The 24,161-nt window shown below is 37.9% G+C and overlaps 2 protein-coding genes and 3 pseudogenes across 3 annotated transcripts in view; 3 read left to right on the forward strand and 2 right to left on the reverse strand.

The window, feature by feature from the left end:
- Positions 1 to 24,161, reverse strand: part of LOC110047516 (meiosis-specific protein MEI4-like) — a 114,271-nt gene that overhangs the window by 48,759 nt on the left and 41,351 nt on the right. For both annotated transcript variants that reach the window (XM_089284871.1, XM_020753270.2), the window contains 4 exons: positions 9,612 to 9,693; positions 9,401 to 9,490; positions 5,084 to 5,176; positions 2,061 to 2,144 (listed from right to left, as the gene is read on the reverse strand). In XM_089284871.1, coding sequence (XP_089140997.1) covers positions 2,061 to 2,144; positions 5,084 to 5,176; positions 9,401 to 9,490; positions 9,612 to 9,693 — 349 coding nt within the window. The remainder of the gene's footprint in view (positions 1 to 2,060; positions 2,145 to 5,083; positions 5,177 to 9,400; positions 9,491 to 9,611; positions 9,694 to 24,161) is intronic.
- LOC149115347 (uncharacterized) lies at positions 10,043 to 11,326 on the forward strand. Its single transcript, XM_089283898.1, has one exon. The coding sequence runs from the start codon at positions 10,043 to 10,045 to the stop codon at positions 11,324 to 11,326; it is 1,284 nt and encodes a 427-aa protein (XP_089140024.1).
- Positions 11,561 to 14,213, forward strand: LOC149115348 (uncharacterized; annotated as a pseudogene).
- Positions 16,375 to 24,115, reverse strand: LOC149115349 (uncharacterized; annotated as a pseudogene).
- On the forward strand, positions 20,165 to 22,643 carry LOC149115350 (uncharacterized; annotated as a pseudogene).

Genomic DNA, 24,161 nt, shown 5'->3' on the forward strand with positions numbered 1-24,161 from the left:
AACTCACTGTATTTGCTCGAGAAAATAGAATGCAAAACTAATCGTTCCGATGCATTTTGGGACTAAAACGTCCAAGTTTTGTCTCAGAATCATTTCTTTTTCGTCACTGGAGTCAGAGTTAAGTTTCGATTTGGAAGACTCTGAAATAAACTTTGATCGAGCACGTTTGACAACTGTGAACTCACTGCTTAGAGCTTTGAGAGCAATTTGCAATATTTCAAGCGACGATGGGGAAGACGTCTTTGTGGATGAGCTGCTTGTATATTAGGAATGGAAAGCTAGATACAAAGTGGAGGAGCAGGCAAACGAACAGCAGGAAAGAAAACTCAAGGACTGCTTTGGATGGTAATTTCGTCAACTAAACATAAGATTCCCACGCGTGTTTATAGCCCGTTTACATTTGTCCTTACCGAGAATGTATTTTGTCAAGGTTCTGTTAAATCCAGTTTACTTTCAGTTGAATGCTTCATGTTTATAAGAGCGACGTACGTGTTGCAGTTTTCGAGACTTGATGACCTCCAAAACATTGGCTTCGATCGATTGAAAATCGTATTGTTTGGACCTGTATTTTTGAAGCTGCGGGAAGCAAGGCGGAAGGAAACATTTCATACAATTACTGATTTCACATTGTCACACGTTTTAAGTTGTAACTCCAAATAACCAATGTAAATTGTTCTCAAAGTTTGCAGTGAAATTCGTCGGATAAGCGAAAAGGATGTGTTCCCTAAGCGGTCTGCAGATATTGTTACGCGGTCATATTTTCGACGCTATTGCACAGAATCTTTGTCACACTGCTGATTTCCAAACCTTCGAGAAACTCTGTGCGTCTAACAATTTTGTTATCATGTAATTCTAGAGGATTAATCTTCGACTTTCATCTAAATCGAAAGAGAAATAAGTGTTGGTTAGCAGCGTACAGTTGCGATCTATTTACGTATCAGTATAACGCTTCTTGATCATGACCGGATCACACAACTTTGCCGGTTATGTTATAAATACTGCGGGATTGGAAGATATAGGTTGTCGGTGGTATTTCTACAAATTGCTGGTTAGCTTTAAGCAGAAAATTTATGAAAACAGCGTTCGAAAGTCTGCAGAACAAATTCCAGTGAGAGTTCTTCAATGGTTCTCACAGATTCAGTTCGCTTGGTTCGGTTCAACAAAATCAACCATCGTTTACGTCTTTATTGCACCATTAGCCGATTATCGCCAGTAAATTGTACAGTATACCTTTCTTTAAATCTGGAATATTGCTGCAACAGCCGATAGCACCTCTGGAAGGCGTTTCTGCGCACTTTTCGAATGTGTATTGCACCATCCTGAAGGAGATGAGAGGAAATGAGATATCCAACCTTCCTGGGTAGACGTCACAAGAGCCGCTGGACCCATTCTCCTCAAACTCGGTCGTGAAACAAAATGGCGGTGTTTTGGAGCGATTTTCGAGATTTCGTCGTGGCACAGAAAATCGAGGATTTAACGGAATCCAAAAATATTTTCACAGAACTATTTCAAATAATAAATAGATTCGTTCTAGCAAAAAAAATTTTTGGGGTTAGGTGCACTTTAAAAGTTGTGAAAACGATGCAAATTCAGAAAAACGAGTTATGAAGTGTTTCCTTTACAATTGAATATAAATCCTATTTGTGTCCTAGTGTAGTCAATCAACAAATCTGCGTACAGGCTGCTTTTCAGCATTGAACAGCATTAAATTGGTTTACCAGTATGAACCTTAAGTTAAAAACACACTGTTAACTGTCTAAATGATTCTAGAACAAGAAAAATTGTCACCAAAACAGTTTACTAGGTGAGTAAATTGTCTTCATGGTGATCAACTACACTCCAATTGTGTCAAACTACAGCATCTGCTTGATCTACTGGTCTGCCAGTTTACAAAAACGTGACAGAGTGATTAAAGGCAAAGAGGATCTAGTGAAATTTGTCCCATCCATACCTACAACTTGGAACTGAATCCTTCATTTTCCAAGTTTAAAATCTCTGAGATATTTCAATGCCCATTCCTATCCCCTCCATCTATCCATTTTCTGATGAATCTCAGTTACCTTGAATTCTGTTGACACAAACCAGGTACAACTGTTTGGGAACAGGCAAACTTCCCTCACTATGCTCAGTAACCTGTGTCAAAACTACAGAGAAATTCACACAGTGGTACTTTTAGTTCAAGCAGTATTAGTATGGTCTTCCATATTGGATTATCACTTAGCTGCTGCACAGCCCACATGGTAGCCAGAGACATGAAAAACAGAACTTGTTAACAGATCAAGAGTCTTCACTTTGAAAGACTAGCAATCACTTCAAAATGTGTTAAAATGAAGCAGTCTGACAAATCAAAAGCCTTCCCAGTAATGAGTGACACTGATATCAGCCTTGCAGAAACAATGGTTTTAAGGTGGCCGAACACAGTTTTTGCGCACGCTTTTGCTGATCCAATTCAGCGCGTGCACAAGTATCGCAAAAAACAAACATGCCGTCAACAGAGCAATTATTTTATTTACTCAACACTCGCCGTATCTGTGCTATTTTTCTCTATAATTGAACGCAGCGTATTGATGGCTTTAGTCTTTTATTACAAAGATATCTTAGAATAGGTAACGATGCAAAGAACCCAGCAATTCTCAGCTTTTTCTTTCTTACCGAAGGAACCCAGTTAAATGCAGCGCATGCGCAGTTGCTCGAAAAATTGAGACCGATTGCTTTTGCAGAAACTGGTGGATTTCTGACAATCCAGTCATTAGAATTTCAAGAAATTTGGCAAAAAAATAGTTCAGAAACCACGTGAATGATCTATCGCAAAAAAATCTGAATTTTGACATAGGGAATTTTTAATAATACAGAACATGCGGTGAAAATGATTTACAGTGAATTACAAAAATCGCCTATGTCAAAATTTTATCAGAACAGTGTTGACAGAGGGGATTTAATGTCAATTCGTATTGGGCAAAAGATGAAAAAATCTAACGACTGGATTTTTTTAAATAAACAAAAACCATTTTTTAAGCCTTGTTTTTAACCAGCCCCGTTGCCATGGCAACAGCACACACCTTAGCCAAAATGCAAGAATAAACTTTTCTGTGGTTAACCTTGACTCTTGCAAAAAACGAGCGGCAAAGCGTAAATAGCTTAAAAGTAATGGTGAATTAGGCACAGGCTCTTGAAAACTGTGTTCCGCCACCTTAAGTCTAGAATTTTGAAAAGGGCATTTAAATAAATTATGTCATCATTATGACATCAGTAATCATTATCCATAATCATTATTTAACCTGAATCATCATCACATTTGATTGGCAGCAATTTTATTTCTATTTACACAGCCCATATTAGAAACTCCTAGGAACACAAGAGGAAAAACTACTGTTAAAGAGTCATCGCTTTCTTGGCCACAACATTCCTGACAGAACTGCCATGAAGATACATATGTGAGATGGGAGCCTTTATCTTCAAGAAAGTCATTGAAAACAGGTTTCAAAAGTGACAGCATATAACACAGGGACACACTTTGCATTCCCTTGCATTACAACAGTGTTCTTGATTGTGAATGGCTTTAAGGTAGCTCAAAACAGTTTCCAGCCCTTAGATTTGAATAAGTAGTTATAAACACTCTCTACCACTTGGTGCCACAATCATGGTATCAAAAAACTGCCCAAATCATTGGTGGACATGTTGTTATCATTTTCATGACACAGTACATTACCATAACAACAGTATGACCTGCCAAAAACACCCTTAATTACAGCTTTAGGGGCTTATAAATCAAAACTGCACGGTGAAATTTTTTGTATTATCAAATTTTAGTAAGCATGATATGATGCAACTTTTGGCAAAGTTTAAAAAAATTCTATACACAGCGTTCAGAGCCACCTTAAACTTTTGAAAATTTAAGGTGGCTCTGAGCCCTATGTACAGGTAACGTATTGTGTCATGAAAATGATGACAACATGTTCACCAATGATTGGGCAGTTTTTTGATACCATGATTGTAGCATCAAGTGAAAAAGGGTGGTTGCAAGGACCCATCAAAATCTAACTGCTGGAAACTTTTTTGAGCCACCTTAACCACCTCTCTGTTGAACAGCATGTATTGCAAGGGTTTGTTTTGTCTTGATTCAGTCACTGAAAAGAGCATCAAAAAAATCAAAAGGATTTGGGGTATTTTGGGACTCAAATATAATTTACTTGTAGAAACAGGTATAATATGATTGCTTTAGATGCCAGTTGGCTTAGAACTGCTGTATTTTGAAATTCTGACCTTGTGTCGCAAGGTGACAAGTGTCAGCTAAAGAGAAGGAACTTTTCATTGATAAAAAATTTCACAAAATCTTGTCAAAGTTAACCTAAAATTGAATGAATCTACAAGTGATGATATAGCTTTTTCTGAAGGCTAATAATGAACTAGGCAATGACACCATTACAATGGAAAATAAAATCAATTCTCTGTCACTGCAGCAAATGGGAGTATTTCTTTCTGTATCCAAGTACATCTTCCCTACTGTTTCTCCACAGATCCCGAACAGATTTTCTCAGATAATTGTCTTAAGAACTTTTATGGTCTAAACCTTCCACAAGGGTTCTTCGTAAATGACATCGTCCTGGCTGTTGCTTAGCTTCTTAAATATGTAACAGACAATTTACTACCAGTTTATTGTTCTCCTAAACTAATTGCCCTATCCAAAAGAGCAGTATTGGAAATCAAATTAGATTGTTCAGATTATCACAGACTGAAATAGCTACTACAAAACGCTTCAAAACAAAGGTTTTTGTATCATAGAAAGCACACAATGCATGCCATTCGACAGAGTCTTAAAATGAAAAAATGTAATGTCTCTTTCTGTAAAAGAAACAATCTCCGATTAGTTCCTACATTGTTGTTTCTCAACATTATATTTTCAAATTTTTGTTTTTTGCATGCTTGAAACATCACATAAAATTGGGGAACATTTACAGCATTTGTCATAACCAATAATGAACAATGACAGCTGCCAATTAGTTTTTTTTGGAGAGGGGAGGGCACACATAAATTAACACTATATTTGTATCATACTTTTCTATAAAGTGAAAGAGAAACTTACATTCTAAAGCACCTAAAAGTATATTCTGCAGAGCAGTGTAATCCTCCTTCACAAAGACAACAGGATCTTCAACTTTCTTATACTGGAGCATTACTGGCAAAAAATATAAAAGATGGTTAAAATACTAAAGGTCAAGCACATACTCGGCATATTTGAGTTCTCTCTCTTTTGATATGTCTAATAGAACAAGAAAATTGTTTCAAATTTGACAGGAAGTTCTTGGCTTGCTCTACAAGGTAATATATTTGGATCAATTTTAGTTTCTGGGCACCCGAGGTTGAATCATGGTAATTGGCCTCGATATCCATATCGACCACCATTACTAATCAACCTCGGCTGGTCGTGTTCGATTTGTGGCAATACAGCTCAAAAAGAATCAAGGACGGTATTGACTGATCATGCTCGGTAGACAGATGAACCTCAGATCACAAATTGAGCTCAGTTGCTTTTGAGCTTGATGAGAAAGTGCAGCTGTTCTTTTCTGGGGGATCTGTATGGATTTATGAGCTTGATTCACCAGCGCATAGACAATCGAGCTCAGTTCCCGTTTAACGCGATCAGGTGCAAATCAAGCTAAAATCGGATGGTCGGCAAACTGAATTCACATGTGAAAGAACATGTGAGTTTATATCAAAATAGCTCCATATTGCAGATCAGCCATTGAGTGCCCAGAAATCTACAAAAAATGCCGTCAAAGAAACACAAAATAACGAGGTCGAGCTTGAAAAAAGTAAGGATTAAAAAGTACATTGTACCATTGGCTAGCTGTTATAGCCAATAGAAACCAGACATTTTCGATCTGTGACAAGGGTACACACCACGAGGAGTTTGTGCCAAGCCGCAGAATGTCTTGCATTCTCACAGAGGTACGGGTTGTGCTAGCTACTTCAGACATACAGAGTACTTTAGAAATACCAGCAACTGATGAGATCCACATGGAGGATCGAAACCATGGTCTTGCCTGAACTAAGCCGAACAATGGCATATAAACCGCGCAAAACAGTCAACAGGAATTGCGCGTAAACAGCTACATTTGAATCATATGGTGCCAGAACAACCAAAGGAGGAATAAACCTATATATCGACCAAGAGAAACATAAGCTCAATCAGATAGCTGCAAGAAACATAACAATGTCTGAAAGTGAAGTATGATCATCGCAGTAAATTTTCCAATTTAAGCAACTGGAAAGAAGAAGCCTGAAAAAAATCAGGGCTTCAACGGGATTCGAACCCGTGACCTCCGCGATACCGGTGCGATGCTCTACCAACTGAGCTATGAAGCCACACATTGGGAGCGAGGTCAATTAATTGAGTTCATATCTTCCCGTGAGTGAAATGATGTGAAGTATATATGAAATAATTCATATTTGAACTGCAGTAGTAGATGAAAGTGAAGTATGATCATCGCAGTAAATTTTCCAATTTAAGCAACGGGTTCGAATCCCGTCGAAGCCCTGATTTTTTTCAGGCTTCTTCTTTCCAGTTGCTTAAATTGGAAAATTTACTGCGATGATCATACTTCACTTTCATCTACTACCGCAGTTCAAATATGAATTATTTCATATATACTTCACATAACAATGTCTCTAGACAAACATATAGATTTCCCAAAGTAAAGCTACAGTGTCTCCGAAGGAAATCGTACGAGAACAAATATGTTATCTGTGATAAGGATCTACCTACTGTGCTTGCAAACAGTTCTAATCACAGCTGGGCCCAGCATCACAATATAGAATGCAAGAAAGGACATGTTCATGGTAAATTTCATGTTTTGTCCCTCAAAGGCAAATACTTGGAGACTGAAAAGCATGTCTTGCTGTAGAAATGGGCCTAAACAATGCATAAACACATGGCAAATTACAGGTGTCAAACTCAATGAGTCGACATGCAGATAACAGCGGAAATCAGGTAGGCCTATCACTTATAGAACTTTGCCATAACACGATCTAACGGCTCAACTCCACTTAAAATTCCTCCTTATAACACAACACAAGTGCCCTTCATAAACACGAGTGAAGCGACAACAATGGTTGGGTGACCGAACAGAGAACGGCAAATGTACAAATGTCACAAACTGTAGAAGTTGTGTAGGCTAGTGAACCCCATTTTACACTAACAAGGCCTAATGTGAAGACAAAAGTAGCAAACCCTTTACGAGAAGTAATCTGATCAAGAAAGGGTAAACAAATGCCAAAATTTCCTACCTTCTTTGACTTTTCTTGTACATTTACAAGTTGCAGTTTGGTAAATTTCAGTCTGATCCGCAGCTCACTTGATACCAGTCCCTTTGCGAGAGCTTCTTTTATTTCTTTGCACCAGTCTCCCTTTCACTTTAACAATCAAGCTCGATGTAAAATACATTCACGCACAAATCCAGTCCTGCTCGATATAATTCGAGCTTGATAAAAATCTAATCGGGCTAGAAGAAAAAGATCGAGCTCCATATAGCATGGCATGGATCCCCCGGAAAAGAACGGCTGCACTTACACATCAAGCTCAAAAGCAACTGAGCTTGATTTGTGATCTGAGGTTCGTCTGTCTAACAAGCACGATCAGGTGATACCGTCCTTGATTCTTTTCGAGCTCTACTGCCACAAATCGAACATGACAAACTGAGGCTGATTAGTAACGGAGGTCCATATGGATATCAAGGTCGATTACCATGATTCAACCTCAGTTGCCCAGAAACCAAAATTGATCCATATGTTTTTGGCCCATGATGTCATTAAATCCATCATCTTAGATTCATCATCTTCAATTTCAACATTTTCTTAGACTGCCAAAAAATTTTGCTTCACCTCAGTGAATGTGCTGAAGTCATCAATCAGAGAGGATAGGTTGTAATTGGTACTTTTTCCTTATTTTCAGTCATTAAAATTGTTGATTTGAAATCTTGTTGATAGTGGACTCAACATTTTGTGTCAATTCTGGATTATCGCCTTGGTGGAGATTGAGAATCTCTTGGGGTTGAGACTTCTGGAGTTTGCAAAAGTGCACTTAGCTGCATTTGCAACATCTAGAGAAGGTAAAAAGGATAACTGAGTGCCAAGAGGGGTAGAATCAATGTCCTCATTAGCTCAGATTACTCAGTCTGTTTTTTCCTAAGAAGGAAGTTCATGGAGATGATGCTGAGCCATGCCAAACTGATGGATGGCTATTAGTGCCAGTAATGCAACCATAGATGTTACCTTTCCATCCGAGGAATCTGCTTTTATGACAGTTATGTATGGTGCTGAAAACTTGGTAATTATTTTAGATTTCAAATTAACTTCTTTTCACAAGGACATCCACTTGCTCTAAATGTAGAGCTTTTCTCAGTCCAGACATGCTGCAATTTTCAGATAAGGTTGATAGTGCTTTTTGCTCTATTCTAGATGTTTGGATTTAAGTGTCCAAAAAAAAAAAGAAACAGATTTTGGAAATTGACCAGGGTGTTAATGAAATCACCAATCTTCTCAATTTTACTACAGCAATTCTTAGGCCAACTACATTGAAGCAAAGTACAGCCCACTAGGAAACATAGTTTAATTCAACCTTTTGGGAGAGGCATTCTGCCTTATTAAGAAGAATATTTTGTGCTGGACAGTTTGATATGTGGTTTAAGTGCACTAGGACTTAAAGTCAGAGCTGTTGTCACATTTGGAACACATGGATCAACATATCCAGGATTGGTTTGCGTTTAACACTGTTAGTTTTGTGGTACATGATTGCATTCTTATCTTCAAATAATATCCAATGCTTTTTTATTTTCAGTGTTACTTGTCAAAGTTAAAAAAATTTGTTTACTTCATTTCAAAGTAAATCTAAGCCTACACAGGTACACTCTGCAGACCTATTTGTAACTGTTTTACAACGACTGGAAGTTAATGACAGAAATAACTTTAATAATAAATTTATTCAAGTGTAAGTGAAATGCTAGCAGTTGCTTACCACTAATTGAGGACATTATCTAGAAGTAAAAGAATGATAAAAAAGTGAATCTTTAGTACAAATTAAATAGTGATACATGGACCTAATGGTAATTGGCATAATCAGTAAGCGTTAAAGGTATGCATGGTGAACCATTTATTACAAGGGTTTATTTTAAGTAATCTCCAATATATGAACAAGTAAAAAGCCAAATTAATGAAATGTTTTAAGCTTAATAAGTAACCCCAATGATAAAATAAAAAGAACATTAGATATTGTTTACAAACAAGAATGCAATCACGTACCACAAGATTAACAGTGATATACTATCAACAATCTTCACACACTACCAAATTTCCATCTCAGCCTCTTACTGTTTTTATTTTTGGTGTTAGAACATAATCATACCACTTTTTAGCAAATGTGCATATCTTTCACAGGTTTTGAATCCTTTACTTGAAAATTCATTCTGACTGGATGATGATGAGAGGTCAAAACCTACGAGAAACATTTTGAACACAAAACATCACCAAAAACATTACAAAATGGCATCATCACCAAAGGTAAGGGAAGATTTCTGTCTGCTTCAGAAGAACCTTCTTCATCAAATGGATCTCACCTTTACTCAAATATGTGCTTGATAAAACTGCTGACATCCACTCATGTGGCTGCCGTAGCATCATTTTGCCCCACTCAGCCACCTTTAAAAAAACCAGTGCAACATTTCAACGCATACCCTATGTATACAGAGAACTTAATATTTCACTTAAGGTATTGTTGATGACTGATGCACTCAGTCTGTGCCTATTTTTTCTTTGTAATAGTTCTGAATAACATGTGTAAAACGTGCATTCTATCTCGTCATCACTTAGTGCAGGGATCCCATGAGATTGCGTAATCCAGTACCAGAAGTCAATGCGAATCCTTTCCCGCTCAGTGGTGGACGTGTTTCTGAAAACTCCACAGTTTTCACAGTTTTTCTGGCTTTCTTAATAAAAAGTCAGGGTCATGTCAGATTTTTATCATCATAAATATCTTTAAAACCACACCATGCCACAACCGGCCGTGGTTTCAAATGCAAACACAGCAGAATTGCTGTCGCTCAACTCAGATGTAACTTCGCTGAACTCACGGAGTTCTTCAGCTGGTTCTATACAGGCCTCTACACAGAACGATACACAAACAACTAAAACAAAGGTAAAACCATCTTCTAGTGGTAAGGCCGATACAAAAAAGGGGCCAACGGCAACTAATACCGGTAAAACTACCGCCAAAGCCCCAGTTAAGCGTACTTCATGTACAAAGATGGGCACCGAACATCAGCATCAAGTCATTCAAGGTTTGAACGAACTTAAAGACCTCCAACAACAGTCTCTTGATTCGATGAATCACATGATTTCATCGGTAGCATCTGCAGTGCAAGTTATCACTCAGTCTAAGACATCTCATAAGACAAAAAGAGACAAAATGAGCGACTTGGAGTCCACGGATGTTGAAGACTCCACTCATGGGGAAATGGCAGGAAATCCGCTTGATATTTCCGCCGAGGTCAACGACCTCTTACAACAAGCTGAGACTTGTAAGCAATCCAAGACCTCGAAAACTGACGAGGATGAAGTTCTTGGCGAGCTCTCTAAACTGTATGAATCAGAAGGAACAGTAAGTGAGCTGATAAATGCTAAATTAGCTTCGCTTGTTGACAAGATGGTCAAAACAAGCTTATCTGAAGAGAAAACGAAAGAAAAGCATGAGAAATACAACAGGCCACAGAACTGTGAGAACTTGATCAATACAAGAGTCAATCCAGAAATCTGGAGCAAGATTAGATCAAATACCCGTTCTCAAGATCTCAGAATGCAGAAACTTGAAACAAGTCTCATTAAGAGCATGATCCCGATTATCAAAATCGTAGATAAAATGTTAGAGTTGAAGTCTAACTCCAACCCTGCATCTGAGACCGATGTGTCTGCTTTTCTTCAGCTTTCGGTTGATTCTCTTGCCCTTCTTGGACACTCAATAAATGAGGTCAATCTCAAGAGGCGTGAGCTAATTAAACCTGACTTGAATGATCAATTCAAGCAACTCTGTAGCTCCCAAACGCCAGTTACAAAACTGCTATTTGGTGATGATTTACCAAAATCTGTGAAGGAAATCTCGGAAACCAATAAAGTTGGTGTAAAGGTTTCATCAAAGCAGTCGAACCATTTTCCTAAGCATCAAAAAAGATCAAACTCTTCACACCATCAGAGGCCTTTTTTATGGAAATCCCAAGGATCGGGGAGGAGATCAATTCCAGATCCCAAAAGGAAAGGGAAATCCGAACAACAGCATTAGACCACCTAAATTGTCTGGTGAGTCTTGATATTGCTGATCATGAAAATAGCTCATTATCTGTACCATATGTTGCAGGTAGACTGAAACAATTTCAAACTACGTGGCAAAGTATAACTTCAGACAGTTTTGTACTAAATGCCATAAAGAGTCAAAATTGGGTTTGCTAATAATCCAGAACAAACAGTCACTCCCAAACGATACTGTTTTCATGAAATTGAGGTCAAAATTATTGACATGACAATAGACAAATTTCTAGAAACAGGAGTCATTGAGAAAACAAAACATTCTGAAGGAGAATACATCTCCAACATTTTTGTTCGGCCTAAGAAGGATGGTTCATATCACTTAATTCTTAATCTGAAGCATCTGAATCAATTTGTAGAATACTGTCACTTTAAGATGGAAAACCTTAAAAGTGCTATCACTTTAATGAGTCCAAACTGTTACATGGCCACTATTGATTTAAAAGATGCTTACTATTCTGTGTCAATAGACAAAGACAATAGGAAATACCTCAGATTTACATGGAATAATCAGTTGTTTCAGTTTACCTGTCTTCCAAATGGCTCGAGTAGTGCTCCCAGAATTTTCACAAAACTGATGAAGCCAGTATATTCTACTTTGTGTTGTAAAGGCTTCGAAAATGTGGGATATATAGATGATACATACCTCAAAGGGACAACCTTTCATGACTGTGAGGTGAAAATAACTAACAGAGTCAAATTGTTCAGAGACTTGGGTCTGACCTTAAACATGGCAAAGTCAGTACTTATTCCTACTCAGTGTATTACCTTTTTGGGTTTTGTATTGAATTCAAATGAGATGACTGTCTCATTAACACCAACAAAGGCTATAAAGCTTCAATCGAAAGCAGTTGAACTGCTCAACACCCCTTCTCCGACAATAAGAGCTGTCTCAGAGGTTATAGGCCTTATGGTTGCCAGTTTTCCTGGTGTAATGTATGGACCTCTTTATTATAGACAGTTGGAAATAGAGAAAGTGGCAGCTCTTAAACAAAGCAGGGGGAATTTTGAAGCAACCATGAACCTTTCTGATATGGCAAAATCTGATCTTCATTGGTGGATTGAAAATATTACCACTACATCCAACCAGACCACTCATGGTAATCCCCAACTCACAGTTCATTCTGATGCCTCCCTGACTGGTTGGGGGGGGGGGGGAGTTCTTAATGACCTATTTACTGGGGGACAGTGGTCTGAGGATGAGTCAAAAAATCATATTAATTACCTTGAGATTTTAGCATGCTTTCTTACCCTGAAAGCACTCTGCTCAGATTTACAGAATTCTCATGTCAAAGCAATGCTTGATAACACAACTGCTATAGCATACATCAATAGCATGGGAGGTAGAAAGTCTCAATGCAATCAAATTACCCGGGATCTGTGAGTTTGGTGTTCAACACATAACATATGGCTAACTGCAGTACACATCCCCGTGAAACAAAATGTTTTAGCAGATAAAGAGTCAAGGGAAAAGCACTCTGACATAGAATGGAAATTGAATACACAGTTGTTTGAAGGTGTAACAGCACATTGGGGTACCCCCTCAATAGACCTTTTTGCCTCCAGATTAAACTATCAGTTAAAGCCCTTTGTCTCTTGGAGGCCTGACCCAGAGGCAATGGTTATTGATGCTTTTTCTATTAATTGGAAAGAAAACTTCTATGCTTTTCCTCCTTTTGCTTTGATTAACAGAGTACTTCAGAAAGTCGAACAGGACCAGAGCCAGGGCATCATTATTGTACCACTGTGGACAACTCAAGTTTGGTTTCCCAGGTTACTCCACATGTTGATAGACTATCCAATTACTCTTCCAAAAGGTCCAAGGACACTGTCACTCCCATCCAATCAAGAGAGACTACATCCTCTCCACAAGAAACTTACCCTCCTGGCATGCAAATTATCAGGAATTCCCTCACAACAAGAGGCATTTCGGAGAAAGCTGCCAAAGTCATTCTCCAATCCTGGAGAGGGAGTACACAAAAACAGTATTCTGTATACCTCAATAAATGGATGGTGTTTGCAGCTCAAGGGGCATTGATCCATACAAAGCAACTTCAGCACAGGCGTTACATTTTACAACTGATTTATCTGAACAGGGCCTGGGTTACAGTGCCATGAACACAGTTAGGTCTGCTTTATCACAGGTTCTATACAGTCCTAGTGGTGTTGCATTTGGAGAACTTCCAATTGTTAAACAGTTTTTAAAGGGTATTTTTCAACGAAAACCTGCATTACCTAGGTACACTGTCACTTGGGACCCGAGTATCTTGTTAAATTATTTAAAGAGTTTGTCTCCTGTTAAAGAGTTATCGTTGAAAATGTTGACGTACAAGACTGTTGCTTTATTGGGCATCCTTTCAGTTCAGAGATGTCAAACCCTTCATTTCTTGGTCATTCGTAACATGGTATTGACTGACAAAATTGTCAAGTTCTCGACTGGTGACAAACTAAAGCAGACCAAACCTGGAAAACATGTCCATGAATTGGAGTTTCCTGCATACCCAACAGATACTTGTCTTTGTATTGTTGTTGTTGTTAAAGAATACACAGAACGCACTAAATCTCTACGAGGAAATATTACAAGTTTCTTCATTACTTATGTTAAACTTTACAAAGTAGCGAGTAAAGATACTATCTCTAGGTGGATCAAGGCTACCTTAGGTCAGGCTGGTATTGACTTAACTCATTTTAAACCCCACAGCATCAGGTCTTTGTCAACCAGTGCAGCAGCAAAAGCTAAGGTTCCTTTGGACACCATTCTCCGAACTGCCGGTTGGTCAGGACATTGCACGTTTGCAACATATTATAAGAAACCAATTCACAAAAGTGGGGAACTAGCAACTACTCTCTTGAATAGCCAGTAATCATTTCTTGGAATAAAGATTTTCTTGTTGTGTTTTGCAACTCTTGGTTGTCTTTGTGCTCACAAATACTGGCTCTCGACATCTCATGGGATCCCTGCACTAAGTGATGATGAAATAGAATTGAGAATTAAACGAGACTTACCTGTAAGTTGAAGTTTGATGGTAATTCTATCGAGTCATCACAAGGTGTAAGGGATCACATGCCTGCCCTAATTTTGATCGACCCACCCTAACATATACTTTTCAGTATTTGTTCACCTCTTTGAAAGTTGACTTCTGGGACTGGATTATGCAATCTCATGTGATCCCTTACACCTTGTGACGACTTGATAGAATTACCATCAAACTTCAACTTACAGGTAAGTCTCGCTTAATTCTCAATTATATGTATTAATGTGTTATGTGTATTCACCATTCTCAAATTACATATCAGCAGTATTTTTCATTAGGCAAAGAATTATGTTTCAAGATGTGGTGCTATGATTGTCCCTCAACACACATCCACTTTATAGGGCTGCAACAGACATAAAGAAAGCATAATCCCTGACTTTTACCTTCCAAAATAAATACAAAGAGTCAGATATACCAGCAACTTTCAGCCTCCTTTATGCCTATCCTTTTTAGTGCAGAGTACACTACTTAATCCGGCAGCATAGCTTTTGAATTGTGCGATTTTCAATACAAGCACCAAACCTTTTAGGATTATGTACATTGCCATACTGATCAATTCCTGTTATATTGCCAGGCTCAATTTGATAATTCCAGCTAGTTAGCGATAATTAGTTTTCACTGATTAGACCCCCCGCGAACTTCTTCTGAGAATTAACATTTTTCCTTTACTTTTTCACGTTATTAATGTACGTATGATTGGAATTGTTATTTTTCTCCCTTTTTTTATTCAAGTAGATGTAATTTTCCATCGAAAAATGTTGAACGAAAGGCCTTAATTTTCATAACTCTGCATTTCCTCTTTATTTCTGCAACACTTTCTCATAGTTCAGATGATAGGAGTAGCATCACATTGTTTAGTGCAGAGTGCACTACTGGGATGGTTTAGGGGGCTGCTCTTTCAGTCAGGCACTAATGCTATAACACAATAAGGTGTAAACTTTAATGTTTGTCTAATTAATTAATTTCAATTAATCAATTAGCCTCATGGGAACGGGGGCTTGGTGGGGTAGCTCAAAGGTGCCCGTGTGCATTGTGCAAAACGTGTCATACTTACCTTACTTTCTTTAATTACATGACAAATATATATGTGGTTTTGCAAGTCTCATGCTCTCCTTCTGATGCTATTCTCTTAAGAACAAAAGCAATTTGCTCCAAACGCATGCACAGATTAGTTAGCGTCAAAAGTCGGCTGTATGTTAGGTGCAAGATACATCTCATACAGGACTACCCACGAACATTGAGTTCTTTTCCTTTTGGTAGAACATAACATGTAAGACGCATGCATTCTAGCATTGCTAGTGTGATAAACTCTGTTCTCGAGTTCAGATGCACACTTTTTTTATTTTTTGTAATGAGTGATACCACACTCTCGTTTTGGCCGGGGATAGCAGCTATATTTCAGGTAACGTCAGTGCTCCTTTTTAGTTGTGAAGAACGCTACTGTGTCTTCGTATCTTCTGGATCTTCCCTAACTTGATTCAAGAAATGTCGTCTGTTGTGTGTTTGCCAAGGCTCAAATAAAGAATGAACACATATTGCTTCTCCTTAGCAGCTTGTTTGTTTCCTCTTCTACAAAGACTCAAAAGTTCATATTCAGCTGAAACTTTCCCGCATTAGTCACACGTAAAACAAGTAAATTTGTGACACAAGAAACTTCGTTATTATTGTGGCAGACTCCGTGGCACTTACTGAAACCGTCAATTAATAAGTTTATTATACATTGAACTATGTCTTTCCTGATTGGCCGAAAGCGTATGGTGAATTTTTGAAATCAGCGCCCATGACGTCATAACTGCAGATTATACAATAATCATGTCAAGGACACTCAAGGTCACAGGTAATCATGTCATATATGACTGAAGTGCATGATATCTAAGGGCAAACATGTCAAGTTCGCGCACTTTGTGCTGCTTGCTGTCATTGAAGAAGCAAAAACATGACTTTCATTTTTTTTCCGTTCGATGTATAATAAAACAATTACTAGATTCGGTTTTTGTGATATGTAGAATAATGGAGGTCTTGGGAAGGGTTATCTTCCTCAGCCTTCGGCTTTGGCTGATAACCCCTACCTCGACCTTGATTATTCTGGATATCACAAAACCCTCATCCAATAATTGTTTATTATCAGTTGATGAGGTGACTCGCTCACCGATGTGGGATATAATTTCAGTCAAGTAAAGATCTCTTCCTTCAATACCTCTTGTTGAAACTCTCCTCAGTTGTATGTATTACTTGATAGCATTGTGTATTTGTTCAACGTGGTGTTATTGTTAACACTGAAGCTGGCAACAGAATAAGAATGCACTATCCTGTGACTCAACGTGACTTTTTGATAATTAGATTAGTTTTGTTTATTGGTGAAATGAAAATTTGTGTTTTAAATAAAGCAAAATTGTTCCTCTTCGACTTTTCAGCAGATATTTATCTTTTATATTCCATTTATCTCCAGCAGTGAGTAAAAAAATAGACATCTTTCTTATATTTTTGTGGAAACAAAGGTATCTTGTTGCATACATTGGCGAGGAAAACAAAAGTATCAAATTACAAATGCTGGCATGAAAAGTAAAATTGTCACATTTGCTACAAAATGAACGAAACTCTACATAAAATACCATGATAAATTATAGTTAGCTGGACTGCAGGATAGAATACTAAAGTGTGCCAAATCCATTTAAGCTAATAAATTTTACCCAGTAAGTAGGTTGAATTTTCCCAAGAGAATTCTCTTCACGCATGTAAAAATGATACGTATCCTCAGTTCCATTGTTGTTGCTTTTGCTTTGCGTTTTTTTTTTTTTTGCTGTCAAGTAAAACATACTGCAACCATATAATGATCGATGCCCTACTCTAAATTAATTTTGAGACTTTTGCTAACACTTTGTTTGCTTTCGGAAAGTGTGACAGAGTAAGAGTACATTTTCAGTTGATGATGAGCATTCTGATGAGTCTGAGGAACTTAGTGAAACAAAGCAGGTTTTTTGGATGAGTTAATATAATTATTATAACAAAAAGTTTCAAATTGTTAGTTGTGTTCTATGGCTTTGTTTTTGACAGTCTGAAAAAGTCAGTCTTAAACTCTTTGGTTTTGAACTCAGTGCTCTTAGGAGTGAAAGGGTATCTGCCCTTATAGCAATTATTAGTTGTTAAACTTGTATGTCTCCCTGTTCAGGGAGTGTAAGTGCACGTAGTATAAGTTGATGATGATTGTGATGATAAATTATGATTGACAGATATATGTTGTTGCTATAATAAGAGTCCATATATTCTTTTTTTCAATAAAGAAAAGTTTATTCACCTACTTGACATTGTGTTTTCTAGTTGTTCTAATGTATCAAGATTGTTAAAATAAAGGAATATTCCAATGATTATCCAATGAATACCAGCACTTTACAACGTTGGAAAATTTTTCTAGCACACCATTGTTGCTAAAGAATAATAACTATTCCATTAATTTTCCAGTGAATAACAACATTTCCCAATATTGGGAGATTGTTACAATATACCAACGTTGGTGCAACAAAATAAATATTCCAATGGTTTTCCAACAAAAATGAGCATTTTCCAAGGTGGGGAAATTGTGCCAATATACCAAGATTGGTAAGACAAAATGAAACCTCCAATGATTTTTGAATCAATATTATTACCTCCCAATGTTGGGAGATTATTTTAACATACCAACATTGGTATTTATATCACTCCTCCAATGTTGGTATTCCAGTTAATCTACCAATAATATCCCAGTATAAAACCACTGATATTCCGAAATTATTCCAAAATTGGAATTTCACTTTTTTTCCTGTGGGAGGAAAATACAAGATGAACAGAATAAAATGTGTTGTTTCTTAGTGGAGACAACGATAATGAAAATGACCTCACCCTCAAGAGCGAGGTCACTGTGTGCTGTGAAGAGGTAGTGACGTGTCACTACCTGAAGTCAATATGCAGGCCATTACAGTTAAATGTAAGTTGGTTATATGTTTTTGGAGAGGTTGGGTAACTATTTGAACTTAATTTAAGTTAGATATTAGGGTGGTATAGTGTATTTTTTCTGAAATGTTAACTTGAAACAATGCCCTAATCAGTTTTTGTTATTCATTATTTTGTAAAGTGCTGTTTAAGTGAAATATGTCTAAAGTTTCATGATTCTCCATACCAAATGATCTCAGTGTAATCTTAATGCATTGCCAAGACACTGAAAGCACAGTGGATACAACTCTTCATTGTACCTGCTAATTCAAGACCTCCAAGAACAGTAATTGCACATTTAAGTTTGTTCATGATTGTATATGTTCCACACATGCATGCCCCATGACAACATGTTATGGTATGTACCTGTTCAACTAACAATGGATGTTACTCTAAATATGCTGCTAAAGACATCTTCCAGAAACCATTCTCCACAGTCTACATTTTTATTACTAAAGAAGAATTCCGAAAAACAATTATGGATGTCACTTTAAATATGTCATTCAAGTCATCTGCAAAAAGATCTGTTCAAATCAGACTCTGCTGTGTCTCAAAGCAAGAATGATGACAAACCCAGTAAAAAAGACACTAAAGAGGTTACTCAAAAACAGTGCCAAGGCATATTATACACTGTTAGCTGTACATGTGGTACACAAGATGGAAATCAAAAGAACAGACATCAGTTAACCAAGTTACTGTCATTTATGTAGTTAATATATTAAATAAATAACCCTAATTCACCCTCGATCACTTTACAAAGCATAAAGGTCAGTGGACAAAGTAATTCAATGTCAGGAACAAATCATTCAAATCAAACAAAACAAGGTTAAAACCCTGATATAACTGGCAGAAGGCAAACCAGTTGGCTATTTACAAGCTCAGCCAAGGAGTTGAACTTGGGTCTGCCTGAAATACTCAGCCATGCTTATTATTTTGAGATAATTATGTGATGTGGGCTGCGCAGTCCAAGAATCAATGTGTCATTTGTAAACAACGAAGCATAGTATTTAGTATTGCAATCAGCAGAAACTGCCAATAAAGTGACCTGCTAGGAATGCTGAGATAGTCCTAAGTTAATTTACTTAGTACTGTGTGAAAGCATGGCGATTGTCCACCACAGTTACTGTAAAAGCTTGCTGTTTACCATTAAAAACATTAGGAGTAAAAAATGTACGTTTGTGTTGAAAAAAGTGATGTCAAGTTGTTTTACTGTATTGAGTGCACACACTCGCAATGATAACATTACATGAATGACTATTGATCAAGGTTTCTACAGTATCTGCCATATTTGACAAGGGGCAAAGCCCAAGCTGTCTTGGGGACTACTACAGGTCACCTATAAGTAGATGACTAGATTAACTGCTGTACATTATTGGGTTGACATTAAAGCCCATAGCACCTGTTAAAGCAGAGTATGCTTGGTGGGCCCTAATGTTATAGATGAACTTGCCTATTGCTCACTAAGCTGGCACAATTCACATAAACTAACAAGTTACATAAAAGCAGGAGGCGACTCAAAACGTAATGATAACCCTGCATAACACTCTGCACTATATGAGATTGTCTCACTAGTTCTCCTTTTTACACACTGAATGCGTGAACACTTACCGCCAAGATGTCATGACAACATCTGCTTTTCCTCGGTTATGTCGGTTACTGAGCTAAACCATGCCTGATGAGGCATTCAACTCTCGACAAACCTAGGTTGGCTTACTTTTGATTTTGCCACCATTTACCAAGGTTTGCTGCTGTGTTTACACAATTAAAAATTTCACTTCAGTAAAGTTAAAACAAAGCCAAGGTACACATCTCTCATGAAAACGTGGGCTGAAAAGGACAGAACAGTAAAATGCACGCATTGTCTGGGATGCAAGTGGGACTTGCAGAATCATGCTGGCACATTGCTAGCATTCTTTTTTACCTTAAGACCTGGACAAAGGTAAATGGAAGGCTTTCTTGCACACAAATGAAGTGCAGCTGGATACATCTAAGCTTCGCAAACAAGGTAGAATACACTCAAGTCCGTGACATCAACTTTGAATCCGTTGAGAAAATGAAATTCGACCTTGACAAAATGCGAGCATCTCTCTGAAGACCTTGATCTTTCTGGGATCTCGAAAGTCTACCCTGAAAGCCTCACTCCCAAACCGAAAGTGCCAGTGCTCACACAAGCAGAAATGTAAGATTTTTATTCTAATCTCAGTAAACGCAAATCAAAACCTGTAGTGATGTTTGGTACCCCTATATGCTGAAAGCTACGTGCTACCCAGCCAAAAAATACCAACTATAATGGATTTAGAATTGCCCTACAATGAACTGCTTAAAATGTGCCAGAGCACCAGCATTGAAGTTACAAAAGAACAAATTGACCAGGTGCAACAAGACACTGTTTCACAGTCGAGTGGTACAAACTTATTCAAGCATAGAGCAGGGATAACTGGTGCCTCACAGAGTAAGGCTGTAGCACATTCAGACCCAGCACTGCCCTCCCTGTCTCTAATACAGCAAATTTGTTATCCAGAACTACACAAGGTTAACACCAACACTGTGCGTCATGGGTGTAAGCATGAAGTTTCTGCAACCCCTGCTTCTGAAGAATCTTTGAAAAAACACACGTAAATTTCACGGTTGTCAAATGTGGTCTCTTTGTTAATGAAGAGCATCCCTGGATGCATGCTACCCCAGGTTTTTTATGTTCATGTGACTGCTGTGGAGAAGGGTGCGGGGGAAATAAAGTGTCCCCTCTGTTTGGAAAACTGCAACTTTGATTCATACATTTTGAAGCCTGCCCCCTGCATGGAAAAGAACAGTGCTGGGAAATTCATACTGGTATCCACACATGAATATCATTACCAGGTGCAACAACAGCTTTTTACTACAAAGCTAAACTACAGCTACTTTGTTGTCTGTGGAGTAAATGTAAATCAACTTAAGCTGGTATCGCAAAGAATTCTTCAAGATAAAGACCACTAGAACAGAGTTTTACCTAAATTGCACAAATTTTGGAGAATTTGTGTCTTGCCTGAGGTACTTGCTCGACGATATGCGAGAGGAGAGAATGTAACTGTGGATGGGACTCCACTAGCTGATGCTGTCTGCTATTGCAGACAGGAAAATGTTGCGGATACTGTTGAGTGCTGCAATCCAAACTGTCCTATTCAGCGATTTCACTTATCATGTTTAGGAATTCATGCTATTCCCACTGGTACTGCCCCAAATGCAGAGCTTTACCAGAATTTAAGCGAGGAAGCTCTAAGCAACATTCAGCTGGCATTATTGGTGAAGTTATGAAGCTGAACTCAATTTGTACGTGCAAAGCTGTGGCCAAGAAAAAAGGACAAGCTGGTGAAGTGCTCAAACTCAGACTACACTAATGGGAAGTTTTTCCATTTATCTTGTCTAGGCAGGTAAAGGATGCCAAATAACAGTAAATCTTGGCAATGTCTAGTATGCTTTGTAGCAAAATCTCAGGAGCCCATGAGTGGTACACCAAGTAAGCCCACAGCCATGAATGCAACAACAAGCACCAAGACAGTCACATGTGTCGCAACAAACACCAGGCCAACAGTCACACATGTCACAACAAACACCAGGCCAACAGTCACACATGTCACATTAAACACCAAGCCAACAGTCACACATGTCACATCAAACACCACGCCAGCAACAAATGTGACAATGGACACTAAACCAACAGTCAGTTCTGACACTGAAGGGATAACAATTCTGAAAACTGTCTTTGGAAAAAGAACCCCCCGAGACAAGTATGTACTAGAGGGAAAATGGGGTCAGTATGAATATTACCTTATTGCTTACCCAAATGGATGGCTGGACTGTGTAATTATACACAAGCCCCACATAATATTGAAGAGAATCTGTAACGGCATACAAGGATTTCAGAGGCCCACTCTTGGCCCCGTCCAGCAATTCGACATAATGACAGGACCATTTATTCAAACAGTTAACATTAATAACAATCATTGGATATGTTTTAGTAGCATACATAGCCCCCCTGGTTATGTTGATGTCTATGATAGCCTCTCAACCCCAGTGACCCAAGAGATACTGGAGTTGGCTTATGATTTGACTGGACTAGCCTTTCAGGGAATTCGTCGTATTCTAGTGCAACAGCAAACAAATCTCTCTGACTGTGTTGTCTTTTCAATAGCTTTTGCAACAAGTTTAGTTTATGGACAGAATCCAATGAATGTATAATATGATATTTGTCAGATGCGTCCTCACTTAATGCAGTGTCCAAAAGGGGGAATTATGACTCCTTTCCCTACTACTTGAACTTGTTTTACGGAACAGATTTCACATGACTGGAAGAGAAACAACATGCACCATAGCCTTAGTTATCCGACATAAGTGCTCAGAACACCTTATGGCATGAACTGGAGAGTAAAACAGTTTGCACTCATACAAAATCTGCTCTATAAAAATTAACTACAAAACGTTGAGATAAATTTTAAGTACCGAGACATTATGTTACATAGAAAAAAAACATTTCATTTAATTGAGTATCTGTCTTAAACCAACTAATTCAATAAAGCAGGTTGTGGTCATAACACAGCACATAACAAGAATTACCTATAAAAATATACTGATTTAATCCCAAGGTACAATACCATTGGACAGGTTTGTCAAAGCAACACAAACTGTAATAGTTCTGTCAATCATAGGAATTTTAACCTCTCAGGAACCATTAGGATCACACTGCAGAAGTCAATTGGTAAAATTCCAGAAAGAATTGTGTACTTTCTCCTTAACATCCCAATTACTCTTTCCACATGTATTCGGACATTTGCAATGCCACAGGTTCCCTCAACATCTACTGGGTCCAGCTGGTCCCTCCCCATTGTAAATGCTGGAATAACAAGTTCAGCTCTGTGGAACATTAGGCTTTCCTGGATAATGAAGCCGCGGTCAGCCATATGTAAATCTCCAGGAAGTAGCGTTTTAAGAATCCTACAGTTGTCAGTTAGATACTTATCAGAAGTTCTGCCACCCTACTCATTTGGGGGGAATGAAATGCTTCCTTGTTGGGTTATTTAATTCCAACCAAACTTTTGACAGTGTTATGATTTTTGTAGTTGGAATAAGTCTCCTCTGGCCATGAGATTTGAAGGTCTATTGTGGTCCACTTCAAAACAATTGATTATCACAGTAGTTTTGTTACCAAAAGCAACTTGAAAACATTGAGGCATGGTTCCCCATAAATCTTCACCCTCTGGCCACCTTATTAAGGGCACTAATCGAACATCAAGAACCACCATCCAAGTAGAAAATATCCTTGAAACAGTTGCTATGGAAATTCCAAAGCGATAGGCAAGATCTTGCAGTTTGAGTCAACTCAAACAGCAGAAAATACAAAGCTAAGTGGACCACTCTCTGCATTTGCAATGTGTAAAGTATTTTTCCTTTTCTAACTTCTGTGTACATGTATATTGTCAACCCTATTTCCAGGTTCCAATAATGAAAGCTAAGGTGTCATATTTTTTTTATTTTTTTGACCTCTTTGTACTTTTCCTATATAAATATATTTTTTGTGTAGTGTATCCTTAGAGCTTCAGCGATATAAATGTAATCTTGAAATAAGCCTTAGTTTTCTGTGCTAGTAGTGTGCATGTGCGTTACTTTTTACAAATTATTTCTTGGTCTGTACTTTAAAAAGGTGAAAAAAAAGAAAGAATTGCAAGCAGTGTACTATTGAGTATTGTATTAGCATTATTTTTGTACGTAGAAGTTTAAATTGTAAGTAGTTTCAGCAGTGTTTTGTTGTGTTAATAGAAAGAAAGGCAAGATCCTGCA

Source organism: Orbicella faveolata, unplaced genomic scaffold (assembly GCF_042242905.1).
Source record: "Orbicella faveolata isolate gen_17 unplaced genomic scaffold, um_ofav_v1 contig_13, whole genome shotgun sequence".
NCBI lineage: Eukaryota > Metazoa > Cnidaria > Anthozoa > Scleractinia > Merulinidae > Orbicella > Orbicella faveolata.

Bases quoted from the DNA above. Each gene is read 5' to 3' on its own strand.
- LOC149115347 (XM_089283898.1), top strand. From the start codon at position 10,043: ATGCCACAACCGGCCGTGGTTTCAAATGCAAACACAGCAGAATTGCTG.